General features: G+C 49.0%; 1 protein-coding gene across 1 annotated transcript in view; it reads left to right on the top strand.

Annotated features, from left to right (window-relative positions):
- Positions 1 to 10,594, top strand: part of URI1 (URI1 prefoldin like chaperone) — a 47,073-nt gene extending 36,479 nt beyond the window's left edge. Inside the window, exons 5-11 of the mRNA XM_066243174.1 lie at positions 1 to 45; positions 237 to 294; positions 2,015 to 2,183; positions 4,197 to 4,500; positions 7,146 to 7,288; positions 7,904 to 8,141; positions 9,818 to 10,594. The exon at positions 1 to 45 is cut by the window's left edge and continues 47 nt beyond it. Of these exons, the coding sequence (XP_066099271.1) occupies positions 1 to 45; positions 237 to 294; positions 2,015 to 2,183; positions 4,197 to 4,500; positions 7,146 to 7,288; positions 7,904 to 8,141; positions 9,818 to 10,000 (1,140 nt within the window). The 3' untranslated portion in view covers positions 10,001 to 10,594. The remainder of the gene's footprint in view (positions 46 to 236; positions 295 to 2,014; positions 2,184 to 4,196; positions 4,501 to 7,145; positions 7,289 to 7,903; positions 8,142 to 9,817) is intronic.
- Positions 10,595 to 11,972: the final 1,378 nt, after the last annotated feature.

Here is an 11,972-nt window from a genome sequence, read left to right as displayed (position 1 = left end):
GAATCCAGAGTTCAATTTACGGAAGATTTGCAGAAAATGAGTGATGTGAGTATTGTTTTCAGTCCCCCACCCTTTTTTTTAAGAAAATTTCATATTGAAAAAAAATCTTGTAGCCCAGGAACAAATCAATTGAGGTTTCCAGTGTTTTCAGACATTTTTCTTGTGTTGTGTGAGGGTGCTTGTAATCCTGACACACTGAGGGTTCCAGTTGTTCATGTCTCTCTCTGTTTACATAGGCTGCCGGTGATATTGTGGACATAAGAGAAGAGATTAAAAGTGACTTTGAATTTAAACGTAAGCAATAAGATTGTTTTCTATCTGGTTACTTAAGTATTTGCCAATGGTGTTGAATTTCAAGGAATCTTTTATGAGATTATATTATATGATACTTTTTAATTCATAAAATTGGAACATTTATTCCACTTGTCCACCAACTTTAATAATTGTTAAAATTTTGATGTAAAATTGTTAACATATTTTAAAATAGAAAATAATGGATAAATAACTTTTGGGGTGAAAAACTAGGTTTCTGACTAATCTATTTAGTGAGATTACATAGTTTTTTCCAGTTATTTAATGACCCAAACATCTAAAATTCAGAAGGCACATAGTCTGTGCTCCTGTTTGATCTTTGACCTCAAAGTCATAATATTGCTTCTGCTGGTTTTTCTCCTTCGGAAACCGTGGCTGTAGGTGCTGCGTTTGGAGGAGAGAGTGGGCGCAGTCTGGGCGCAGTCAGCCCTTGCTTCGTGTTGCCTGCAGGGTGTGCTGCACGCAGCGCTCCTGGCTCGCCGCAGCGCCCTCTCGCCAGGGATGGCGACGTGTTTGGTGTAGGTCTGTGAAGGCAGTAGCGCCCTGTCAGCCCTAAACTGTGACAATAACAACACTTTCAAGTGGCACAGAAACGGTTTATACTTGGCTACTGTAGAAAACTGTACTTTCAGTGTCTATTGTAATGAAGTTTATATGTTAGCAGTTAACTCTGAAGAGAATTTATAGGCTGAGATAGAGGTAAATGTAGAAGTCATGCCGTCTCTGCTGGCGTGGCATCTCAGGAGCACTCAGAAGGGGGGATACGGAGATGTGTTGCAGGCCAGGCGCAGAAAGGCCGAGTGTGGTTGTGGTCTGTGCTGACCAGTGCACCGTGCCTGTGCTTTACAAGTCGGGAACTTAGAACTTGTGAATTCTCTTTTACCAGTTACAGTTACAGAAACTAGGCTGTGAAACGAGATTTTGACATTTCCAGGTTAAGGAAAGTGTTACGAAAGTGAATACAGGATGGAGGCCATCTGTTAGCACTGGGTCTCAGGACAGCAGTTCAGACCCCTTCTTGTTTTCTCCAGAGGGTTCGTTTGCTCTATAGTAAAACTGTTATTGTGAATGAAAAGCAGATAGGTTTGAATTCAGATTTTATCTATCTCCCGCCCTCACCGAAGATTACAAATAACATAAAGCAATTTAAAAGGTAGGAATGTTCATGTAGAAGATTGTAGTAGAACTCTCCAGGTATTATCCTCCGTAGACTGTCCCTGGGGCAGAATCGTGCCTGGCAGTGCCTTGGGGCTGCGCGTCCCCTGTGACAGGCTTTAATGGCTGCGTAGTGACTGGGTTCCGTTGAGTACAGATGAAGGTGGGTACTGGCTGCGTTGAGTTCTGTGTTATGACCAGGGTGCCTAGTGACCATTTATGCTCATGCTTTTTTGAAGCTCTGAGCAGCTCCTCACCATCCATAACATGCACGTGAACCCCTCGGCTCAGGAAAGCAGGTCTGGGGAGACCCCGAGACTGCACCTCTGAAGTGTCCCGGAGTGGCAGTGCGGCCTGCAGGTCCTGGGCCCCCACTTGCGTACCCGATTCCGAGAGACGTGCGTCCCTGGAGTCCTGCTTGCTCAGAAATCATGCCCCGCTCTGTCTCAGCACCCTCACCTCACAGGAAAGCCTCATGAAGTCAGGGCATGTGCCCTCTTGAAGTTGGCCACTAACAGCCCTGTTTTTCTTTTTTCAAAAAAAATAGCAAAACACCGAATCGCTCATAAACCTCACTCAAGGCCTAAAACTTCAGACACTTTTGAAACAGATTTTGCGGATGATGTAAAATCCAGGGATTTGCTTGCTGACAAGGAACTGTGGACTCGACTTGAAGAACTGGAGAGACAGGAGGAGCTGCTGGGTGAACTCGAGAGGTACTGGGGGCACACTGTCCTTCCAGGGGGGTGGTCCACGTGCTTGCCCCCCCCACACACACAGTGACTGCAGTGTGCTCCCCAGAGAGAGCCCAGGAAAGATGACGCCTTAGGTGGCAGCGGCCCTGCCACCCTGAAATAGCGCCAGTTCTCTAGAAATGTTCCTGTGGGAAGGTGCACGTGTGTGCCCGAGCATGTATGTGCCTGAGCATGTGTGTGCCCGAGCACGTGTGTACCCGAACATGTGTGTGCCCGAGCATGTGTGTGCCCGAGCACGTGTGTGCCCGAGCATGTGTGTGCCCGAGCATGTGTGTGCCCGAGCATGTGTGTGCCCGAGCATGTGTGTGCCCGAGCACGTGTGTGCCCGAGCACGTGTGTGCCCGAGCATGTGTGTGCCCGAGCATGTGTGTGCCCGAGCATGTGTGTGCCCGAGCATGTGTGTGCCCGAGCATGTGTGTGCCCGAGCACGTGCGCCCCGGCGTGCTTGTCGTCAGTGTCCCTTTCCATAGTTGCAGCTAAGCGCACTTTTTTCAGTAGTTGACTTATAATGCACAGTTATGTATGTTTTGTATGCTACATTTGAAGGGAAGTGTGTTTTAGACTACAGTCAGGATAGCATTGTATGTTTGAATAACTTGTTAAAAAGAAAAATTGACTTAAGTTTGTTCCTGTAAGACGTTTATCCGAGCTTTCGGCCACCTTCCCTGTTCATCGGGCAGGGGTCTGTAATCAGTCAGGTAGTTAGAGCTGCGAGAACTTGAGCAAAGTGCCGTCTGCACACGCACGAGCATGCCCGCCGGTCAGCCCAGTGCTCCACGAACTCGGTTCCGGCACAGGCTCCCGTGTCACTGCTTGAATGACGTGCCACATGCAGTAATTAGTCTCTGTGTAGAATGGGACATGAAGCACAAAGGATATATATTTTTTTCTACCATTTAACCTATAAATTTTTAGGTCTTTTTGATCAACGGATGCGCTTTCATTTTTTAAATCAGTTTTGAATCTTGTGATTTTCTTGGTCATGATCTCTCTCTTTGCATGATAGTGTTTTTGTTCTGTTGTGTTTGTGGTTTTGTTATTTTTATAAGGTCCTCAAGTCCTTTGTAGAATGAAGCATGAGGATGTGCACGTATGTTTGTAGACAAAATTGTATTTATATGCACATGTATAAATTTTTTTTAAACGCTTTACTTCTGAGTCAAAATATAATAGCCTGGCCTGACCTGTGGTGGCGCAGTGGATAAAGCGTCAACCTGGAAACACTGAGGTTGCCGGTTCAAAACCCTGGGCTTGCCTGGTCAAGGCACATATGGGAGTTGATGCTTCTTGCTCCTCCCCCTTCTCTCTCTCACTCTCTCCCTTCTCTATAATGAATAAAAAAAAAAACAAAAAACCAAACCAAAACAAAAAATATATAATAGCCTGACCTGTGGTGGCGCTGTGGATAAAGCGTCGACCTGGAAATGCTGAGGTCGCCAGTTCGAAACCCTGGGCTTGCCTGGTCAAGGCACATATGGGAGTTGATGCTTCCTGCTCCTCCCCCCTTCTCTCTCTCTGTCTCTCTCCTCTCTAAAAATGAATAAAAACATTTAAAAAAATTTAATAATACATGCTGGTAAAATGTTCTAAGTGTAGAAATAGATGGAAAATAAGGTGTTAATGTTTGGTGGCTTTAATTTCTGATTTTTAAACAGATACATATTCCTATGACTTTCTCATAAATTTCTGGCAATATTATTTATTTAGTACTTATATTTTCTGTGGCCAGTGCCCTGTTTGCAAAGATTGAGAAAATAATGCATTTTGCTCATATTCGTATAACTACAGTATGCAGAATGGACGTGGGGACTAATTTTCTTGTTTATTTCAGAAAATTTTTATTAACCTAGAATTCTAGTTAAAAAAATATCCTATTCAGACTCTTAATTTATATCCATTGACGTGAACGGGAAATTGGGAAACGTGAGGCCCTTGTGTGTGTGGTTCTGCTACATCCCTCTCTCTCTTCACCAGTAAGCCTGTGACTGTGACCGCAAACGGAGAGGACACGGCGTCTTCTGAGGAGGAGCGTGAGGACCCGAGTGGGGGCGGGACTGCAGCACAGCCAGCGACGGGGGCTGTGGCCCCTGGGGACCGGCCCCACTCACAGCTGCTCAACGGCCATGTGCACAGCCACTCGGACTGCTCGGTGAATGGCTCACACTCTTACCACAGTGAGGAAGATGAGGACGAAGATGAAAATGCCCACGATGCTTTAGGGGTCGGAGACAGCTCTGTGCCGACAATATATTTTTCTCATACTGTTGAACCTAAGAGGGTTTGTATACCTTTAACTTACTAATTTTGCACGTAATTTGAACATGGCACATCACCTATGCTGTTCTTAGTTTTATTTTTTTATATTTTTCCGAAGTTAGAAGTGGGGAAGCAGAGAGACAGACTGCCGCATGTGGGGAAGCAGAGAGACAGACTGCCGCATGTGCCCGACCGGGGTCCACCCAGCATGCCCACCAGGGGGCGATGCTCTGCCCATCTGGGGCGCTGCTCTGTTGCGACTAGAGCCATTCTAGCGCCTGTAGCAGAGGCCGTGGAGCCGTCCTCAGCGCCCAGGCCAACTTTGCTCCAGTGGAGCCTCGGCTGCGGGAGGGGAAGAGAGAGACAGAGAGGAAGGAGAGGGGGAGGGGTGGAGAAGGAGATGGGTGCTTCTCCTGTGTGCCCTGGCCGGGAATTGAACCCCGGACTTCCACACTCCAGGCCAACGCTTTACTTCTGAGTCAACCAGCCAGAGCGTTCTTTAAAAGAACAATACTAACAGTGGTTAATTAATATGGGTAATAGAGCCAGTGGGAAACCATCTTTTGCCTCTCTTTCTGACCAATTCTTTTACAAAGAAAAAAGGGGAAAAAAATCTAAATACATAGTTACCCAGGATGGGCCATTGTTCTCTGAAGCTACAGTGGGATTTGAATAGTTTGGGGTCTGGAAGGGGGTCACATTGGAATGGCCACTACTGTCCCTTCCTGCCCTGCCATGCATCCAGAGAGCTTTCTTAGGGACGCTGGAGTTAAGGAGATGGTGGCCCTTTGGTGTATTTAGGATGTTTGAAGTGACTGCATTAGTTAAATTTTTAGTTACAGCAGGTTGTTGTTTCTACGTGGGCATGAAATGAACGGGCACATGCTGAGCAAGAAGGAAAACTGAAGAGGAAGTAAAGGTTAGCCTCTTTTCTGATGAAGTCAATAGAAACATCTACGGTGTCATCACCTAGAATTTGGCGTTTTGGAGCCGGGTTACTGCAGACCTGCTGCAGGGTTTTAGCTTTTCTTTTGTGTCCAGAGACCTTTGTTTGCTGATCCTCATCATGAGGCATTCAGAGTCAGTGGAAGCAGCTGAGCTCTGGGTCGAGCAGGCAGGCCACCCTGAGCCTGTGCCCTGCCTGCTCCCGCGCCATGCCCTATACTCTGTGCCCCCGAGGGCCGTCCTGGTGTTGTCTTCTCAGGGACATGTGAGGCCTGGGGACCTTGGGGCCAGGGGACCTCTGCCCCGCTCTCACGCACCTTCTCCACAGGGCCCTGCAGGGCTCCCCGTGGGGGGCTCCCCGCTCAGCCTCTCTCTGCAGTCCAGCGTGCCTGTGATAATTAATGGAACGTGTTTAAAACATAGTTGATATTGCTCAGGTCCCTGCAGTTATCACTTCTGTAATGTGAAGTGAAATAATTACATGTTTTTTAAATATTCTAACGTTTCAGACTAAAGGGAGCATCTTGTGAATTCTGTGGGAAAAACTGACGAGTCAGAAAATAGTTTGTTTTGGATTCTTTGGGCTTTCCATGTCTTCTTACTTTGAGTTAGACGGGGCAGGGAGAGGACATATTTCAGGAGTGCTCTGGGGAGACCAGTCGTTACAGGACAGACGCCCAGTAGGGATGTAAGGACACCACATGAACCCTGAACAGGGCTGGTTTTATTTTTTAGTTTGATTTCTAAAAATTGGAAGTATTTTTAAAACTTTAAATACTTAAGCATTATCTAAGACTGCTTTTATGGCTTAAATTTTCTATTTTTACAGTTGTGTCCTTTATTTTGAAATGCATGATGTAAGTCCAAGCTGTGTATCACAGTAACAGGGCGATGGAAAAGCTTACAGCAGCACAGCATCTAGAGTCCCTGTGGGTGTGGGGGATGCCTGTGTGACCGCCCCTGTCCCAGACCTCGCCTGGCGCAGCCTGCTGTTGTCCCGGAAGCGGCAGCACGGACAGGCGATGCACACGGAGTGTGCACGTGTGCGTACCGTGTCTGCGGGAAAGGGGGTCAGAGCAGCGAGCACCTGACACAGCTGGGGGTGGGGGACGCTCCGGAACTGCGCGTGTTGACTGACGTTTGCCGGGTGAGTCCTCAGCGAGCGCCACACGTAGTACCGACTCCAGACGGCACAGTCAGGAGAGGCTGTGGAGAAGTTGATGTCTGTTCCCCAGTGTGATGCGCCCTACGCCAAGAGCGCAGGAGCAGTGTGTGGCTGCTTCCGGGTGGTCGTGTGCCATCCACACGACTGCTTCCTGGCAGCGGAGGCGCCTCCAAAGTGGGACTGAACGTGCCGTGTGAGCGGGCATGCGCAGTTCACACCCGCGTTGTTCATGGGCATGCGCAGTTCACACCCGCGTTGTTCATGGGCATGCGCAGTTCACACCCGTGTTGTTCACGGGCCTGTCTTTTGCTTTTGTATGAAAGGAGTCACTGAAGGTTAGGGCGGGTTGTTAAAGAAGCTGGAAGTTAAGGGCGCCCGCCCAGTGTGCTAAGGTCGGGTAAGGACTTGAACTCTGCCCTGCGCCTCACTCCCGTGGGGAGAAATAACGGGCGCCTCTCACTGGTGTTTCCTCGGTGACTGAGCCACCACTGGCCGTGGTTTCCGCCTTGACTCAAGTTCTATAAAGGGTCGTAATATTTTGCTGTGAACATTTTTAGGTTCGAATAAATACTGGAAAAAATACCACTTTAAAATTCAGTGAAAAGAAGGAGGAAGCCAAACGGAAGCGGAAGAACAGCTGTGGCGGCGGCCACCCCGCCCCAGAGCTGCCGACCATCCGGACGCCTGCGGACATCTACAGGTGAGGGGCCCCGGGCGGCCGCCTGCACGGGACGCTGGCCCCACGGCAGGCGCTGGCACCGTGTGTTCTGCAGCGGCAGCCCCGCACGGGGCCCCCAGGCCGGAGCCCTGTGGGCATCTCCTTCTGCCCCTTGCCCTTCGCCAGGGCTTTCGAAACATCCCGCTCGGTGTGCTGAACCGTGTGTGTTAAATCCAGGAACGAGAGGGGTGTTCCTGCGGGCTGCGGTGGGGGGCAGTGGGGGCCTCGCACAGCGGAGGGCAGAGCAGCTCCAGCTCCTGTTGAGACCGAGTCACAGGCGCGTGCCAGCTGTGTTCACGACATGTATTTATAAAATTGCAAAAATTTCACCTCTTCTAAGGAGGAGTAAATATACGTAGAATTTTGTCAGTTCAAGCTATGGTCACCCAGAGCATGTTTATGAATAGGGTGCTGTGTTTTATTAGGTTATATTTTTCAAAAGCGTATAAAGTATGTTACTTGAGGCTATGCAGTTGTTTTAATAGTGAAAATTTTAGCCGTTTGAGTGAAACGTTTTAGGTTAGTTTGTGGGAACGGTGTGCACAGCCGCGTGTGACCTTCTCAGCGAGCCCTAAGGTGAGCGTGCTGTGTGTGCAGAGTCTTCGTGGACCTCGTGAACGGGGAGTACGTCCCGCGGAAGTCCATCCTGAAGTCGCGCAGCCGGGAGGACAGCGTGTGCAGCGACACCAGCGAGAGCAGCACTGCCGACCCGGACGAGCGCCGGGGGCTCCTGCGCAGCCTCAGCGGAGAGGAGGCCGCGTGCAGCGACGCTGGCGAGAGCATCGCGGAGGAGGAAGAGGAGGAGGAGAGTCCGCGGGAGATGGGGCCGCCGGAGGTGTGTCCCTGCCGTTTTCCGGGGCCCTGACCTGCTCCGCTCTGCTCCCGGGGAGGTGCTGGCTGCTCGTCTCAGCTGGCACGCCACTCCTTGTCCCTCCCTGTCATGGAGTGTGGGCGTTGAAATGATACTTCTCTGAAAGAGGCCTTGCTCTCCTTGTGTTCAGAATGCAGGTGGTATGTTCCAGGTGTGGCCTAGGAATCGGCCATTTTATTGTCTAAACTATTTCATGTTTATTTATTGAAGTTAAGTCCTGGGTAATAGCATTATCTTGTAGCTTTACTTTATATATATATATATATATATATATATATATATATATATATATATTCTCAGAAGTCATAGGAAATAATTTATTCTAGGCTTATACTTTTTCGATAACTAATAATTTATAAGAAACACTATTTAAGTGGCTGGCGCATTGTCTAAACTGATTTTTGCCCGTGGGTACAGAAGGCAGCGAGGTGTACCTGAACGTTTATGTCAGGTTTTGCTTTGTACGTGATGAGTTCTTAGACGATGAAGGGGGGTCCCAAATACCAGAAATCTTTTACAAAGTAATGACAATTGGATTTTATAGATCCTCATGTAAAATGAGGTGTGAGGAGAACTGGTCACGTTTCCAGCGTCCTGTGCGCAGTGCTTCTGTCCCGGCGGGCCGGGCGCACCTGACCACGGGCGGGCTAGCGGGCACACGCTGCCGGTCAGGTGACTCCGTCCCTGAGCTCGGTGCAGGAAGTACAGAGACGGCCGCTTGCTCCAGCCGTGTCGCAGGGCAGGTCGTGTCCAGTTCCCACCCTCAGGACAGCGGGCGAGGTGTGCAGAGCGCCTCCCTCAGGACACACCGAGACCCTGCGCGCACGCGGGGGGGGGGGGGGGGGGGCGGGGGGGGGCGGGGCGGGCCACGGCGCATGCTCAGCAGCAGCCGATCGCCGCTAGCGGCAGTCGTTCTTTTCATACCTGGTTTTCCAGGAAGTGGGCTGGACACGAAGGGAGAGTGAGAGTTCAGGGCCTGTATTTACCTACTTTTGGTAAAGGAAAGTTATTTTCCCATTTGTTTTCTTGTGTGTACTGTAAAAGTGGACTTGTATTTGGTGGTGTGATTGAGAGATTTTTTTTTTTTAATTTTTTTTTTTTTTTGTATTTTTCTGAAGCTGGAAACGGGGAGAGACAGTCAGACAGACTCCCGCATGCGCCCGACCGGGATCCACCCGGCACGCCCACCAGGGGCGACGCTCTGCCCCTCCTGGGCGTCGCTCTGCTGCGACCAGAGCTACTCTAGCGCCTGGAGCAGAGGCCAAGGAGCCATCCCCAGCGCCCGGGCCATCTCTGCTCCAACGGAGCCTCGGCTGCGGGAGGGGAAGAGAGAGACAGAGAGGAAGGAGGGGGTGGAGAAGCAGGTGGGCGCCTCTTCTGTGTGCCCTGGCCGGGAATCGAACCCGGGACTTCTGCACGCCAGGCTGATGCTCTACCACTGAGCCAACCGGCCAGGGCTGATTGAGAGATTTTAATGGTGTTTGATTTCTCTGAACAATGTGTATTTTGATGTTTTATCTTTTTATGCAGAAATCTTTAATTTACTTTTAATGAAAAGAGGTGTACTCGACAGATTGGGGATAAAGGCTTTTGTGGGCTCTCCTTTGCACTTACCCCACGCTCTGACTTTTATCTTCCAGGCTTTTTCTGGGACTGTGATAGAAAAAGAATTTCTACCATCGTGCCCAGCCCCGCACCTGGCTGCGGCTCACCCCGCGCTGCCCACAATTCCCGAGCGGAAGGAAGTCTCGTCAGAAGCGCTGGAAGAAGTGACAAAGAGGGTGTCCAAGTTCAAAGCTGCCCGGCTGCAGCAGAAAACGTAGGCCTCCTGGTGGCGGGACTCGTGCTACGGCCAGTTTTGCAGTCTTTGCTTGGAATCCGCACCACAGGCGTGTTCCCCATGGTGTGAAATGAGGCGCCCTGGGTTAGTCTGGAAGCAGGTTCTTGTTCCCATCAGTGGTATCCAAAGACCCCAGTCCCCGTGAACCTTCCTGTCCAGCTCGGTGTCAGTCCCTGAGCACCATCAGCTGCCGTCCAGGTTCCCTGCGCTGCAGCGGGCCTTCCGGTTCCCGCTCCCAGGACACTGCTCCTGGGCGTCCTCTTGTCTTTCCGACTAGATACAGGCCCTCTGTCCCTGCTGTGATGTGCAAACCACATGGACCGTTTTGAAGAAACTTAAAATTTGAGATAGATTCAACAATTACTTGTATTGTATTACTTGCTTTAGCATTTTAAAGGCACTTTAAAAAAATCTACTTGTAGATTTTGCAGCAAGGTGGCTATTAAATACCCTCCCTCCTGTGACTGTCCTTCTCTAATCTCGACCGCAGAAAGCTACCTGTAGCCTGTGAAAGTTTCTTTGATTGGAAGAACGGTATTTTGTAAAACATTTTTTTTCAAGTAAAAATTTTATGAAACTTGGTCTGGAAAATGTGAATTTTATGATTCAGGATTGAATGTGGAAATGTCTTTAATTCACGTGTGCTACACGCACTGTATAGCGCGTCCTCAAATTCTTGCAGTTCCACCAGCAGGTATTTCCTGGTGTAGTTCCAACTGGTGTTATATTTTGGGAGAGAAAGAAAGGTTGTCATCATGCTTAAAAAAAGATTTTTAGCCTGACCAGGCAGTGGCACAGTGGATAGAGCATCGGACTGGGACGCAGAGGACCCCAGTTTGAAACCCCAAGGTCTCAGCTTGAGCGCAGGTTTGCTGGCTTGAGCGTGGGATCATAGATATGACCCCATGGCCGCTGGCTTGAGCCCAAAGATCACTGGCTTGATCCCAAGGTCGCTGGCTTGCACAAGGGTCTCTCTCTGCTGTAGCCCCTGGTCAAGGCACATATGAGAAAGTAATTAATGAACAATGAAGGTACCACAACAAAGAATTGATGCTTCTCATCTCTCTCCCTTCCTGTTTGTCCCTCTCTCTGACTCTGTCTCTGTCAAAAAAAAAAAAATTTTTTTTTAAATAAGAAATTTTGTGTTCTGATTTTCCCAACACTTTCATTCTCTAAGGCTACTTCCCTATCAGTAAATAATTGAAATAACGTGTTTACTTTTTGCAAGACTCCTTTAAATACAGAAATTTATTCTAACAGAAAATTACACTGCAAGTGTTCATCGTTAGCCTGATGCACATTAAAATGTGGCTTTCACAAAGTGTTCTGCATTAGTACTAAAATAAGCCATCAATGCCAGTCCACCCCCTATTCATGGCTAAATATTTGAAGGCTATTTATAGCTTCTTTAATGAATTCTTGCTTAAACAAAGTGAAATTATGTCCTAGAAAAGTCGAAGCTATTTGTAACTAGAACAGCACAACTGTAAAAGTTTTATGAAGATGTATTTTAATAATCAGGGGTGAGCCTGCATCCCCATGAGTTATAGATAATTCAGAACGGAGGACTGATTTCCGGAGAGCGCCTGGAAATGCAGGAGATGAGTTCTAACATCAGTTCTGCTCAACTCTGCAGACATCTTTCACTAAAAACCAGTTTTCTCTTAACCCACCCCCCACGAAGCCCCCAAACCAACCTGACCACATCGTCACGTGCATTCCGAGGAGTTCCTCACTTCAGCAGCTGGCCGGGTGGGCCTTCCTTCGTGAGACCTGGTCGTGGGACGGTCTCACAGGCCTGCGAGTTCGAGAAGACTGGTGATCCTGATCCCTCTGATTCTCTGATGCCACAGGGTTCACGTCCGGTTTCCTTACCTGTGGACTCCTCCCTCCAGCAGGGAGCTCTAAGGCGTCTGCACTGTTTTTAGTTAACCGACTGGTGTGCACGCGAAAGC

This window comes from Saccopteryx bilineata, chromosome 9 (genome assembly GCF_036850765.1).
Source record: "Saccopteryx bilineata isolate mSacBil1 chromosome 9, mSacBil1_pri_phased_curated, whole genome shotgun sequence".
Classification (NCBI taxonomy): domain Eukaryota; kingdom Metazoa; phylum Chordata; class Mammalia; order Chiroptera; family Emballonuridae; genus Saccopteryx; species Saccopteryx bilineata.
The sequence above is the reverse complement of the archived record's forward strand: the minus strand, read 5'-3'. Positions and strand labels throughout refer to the sequence as shown.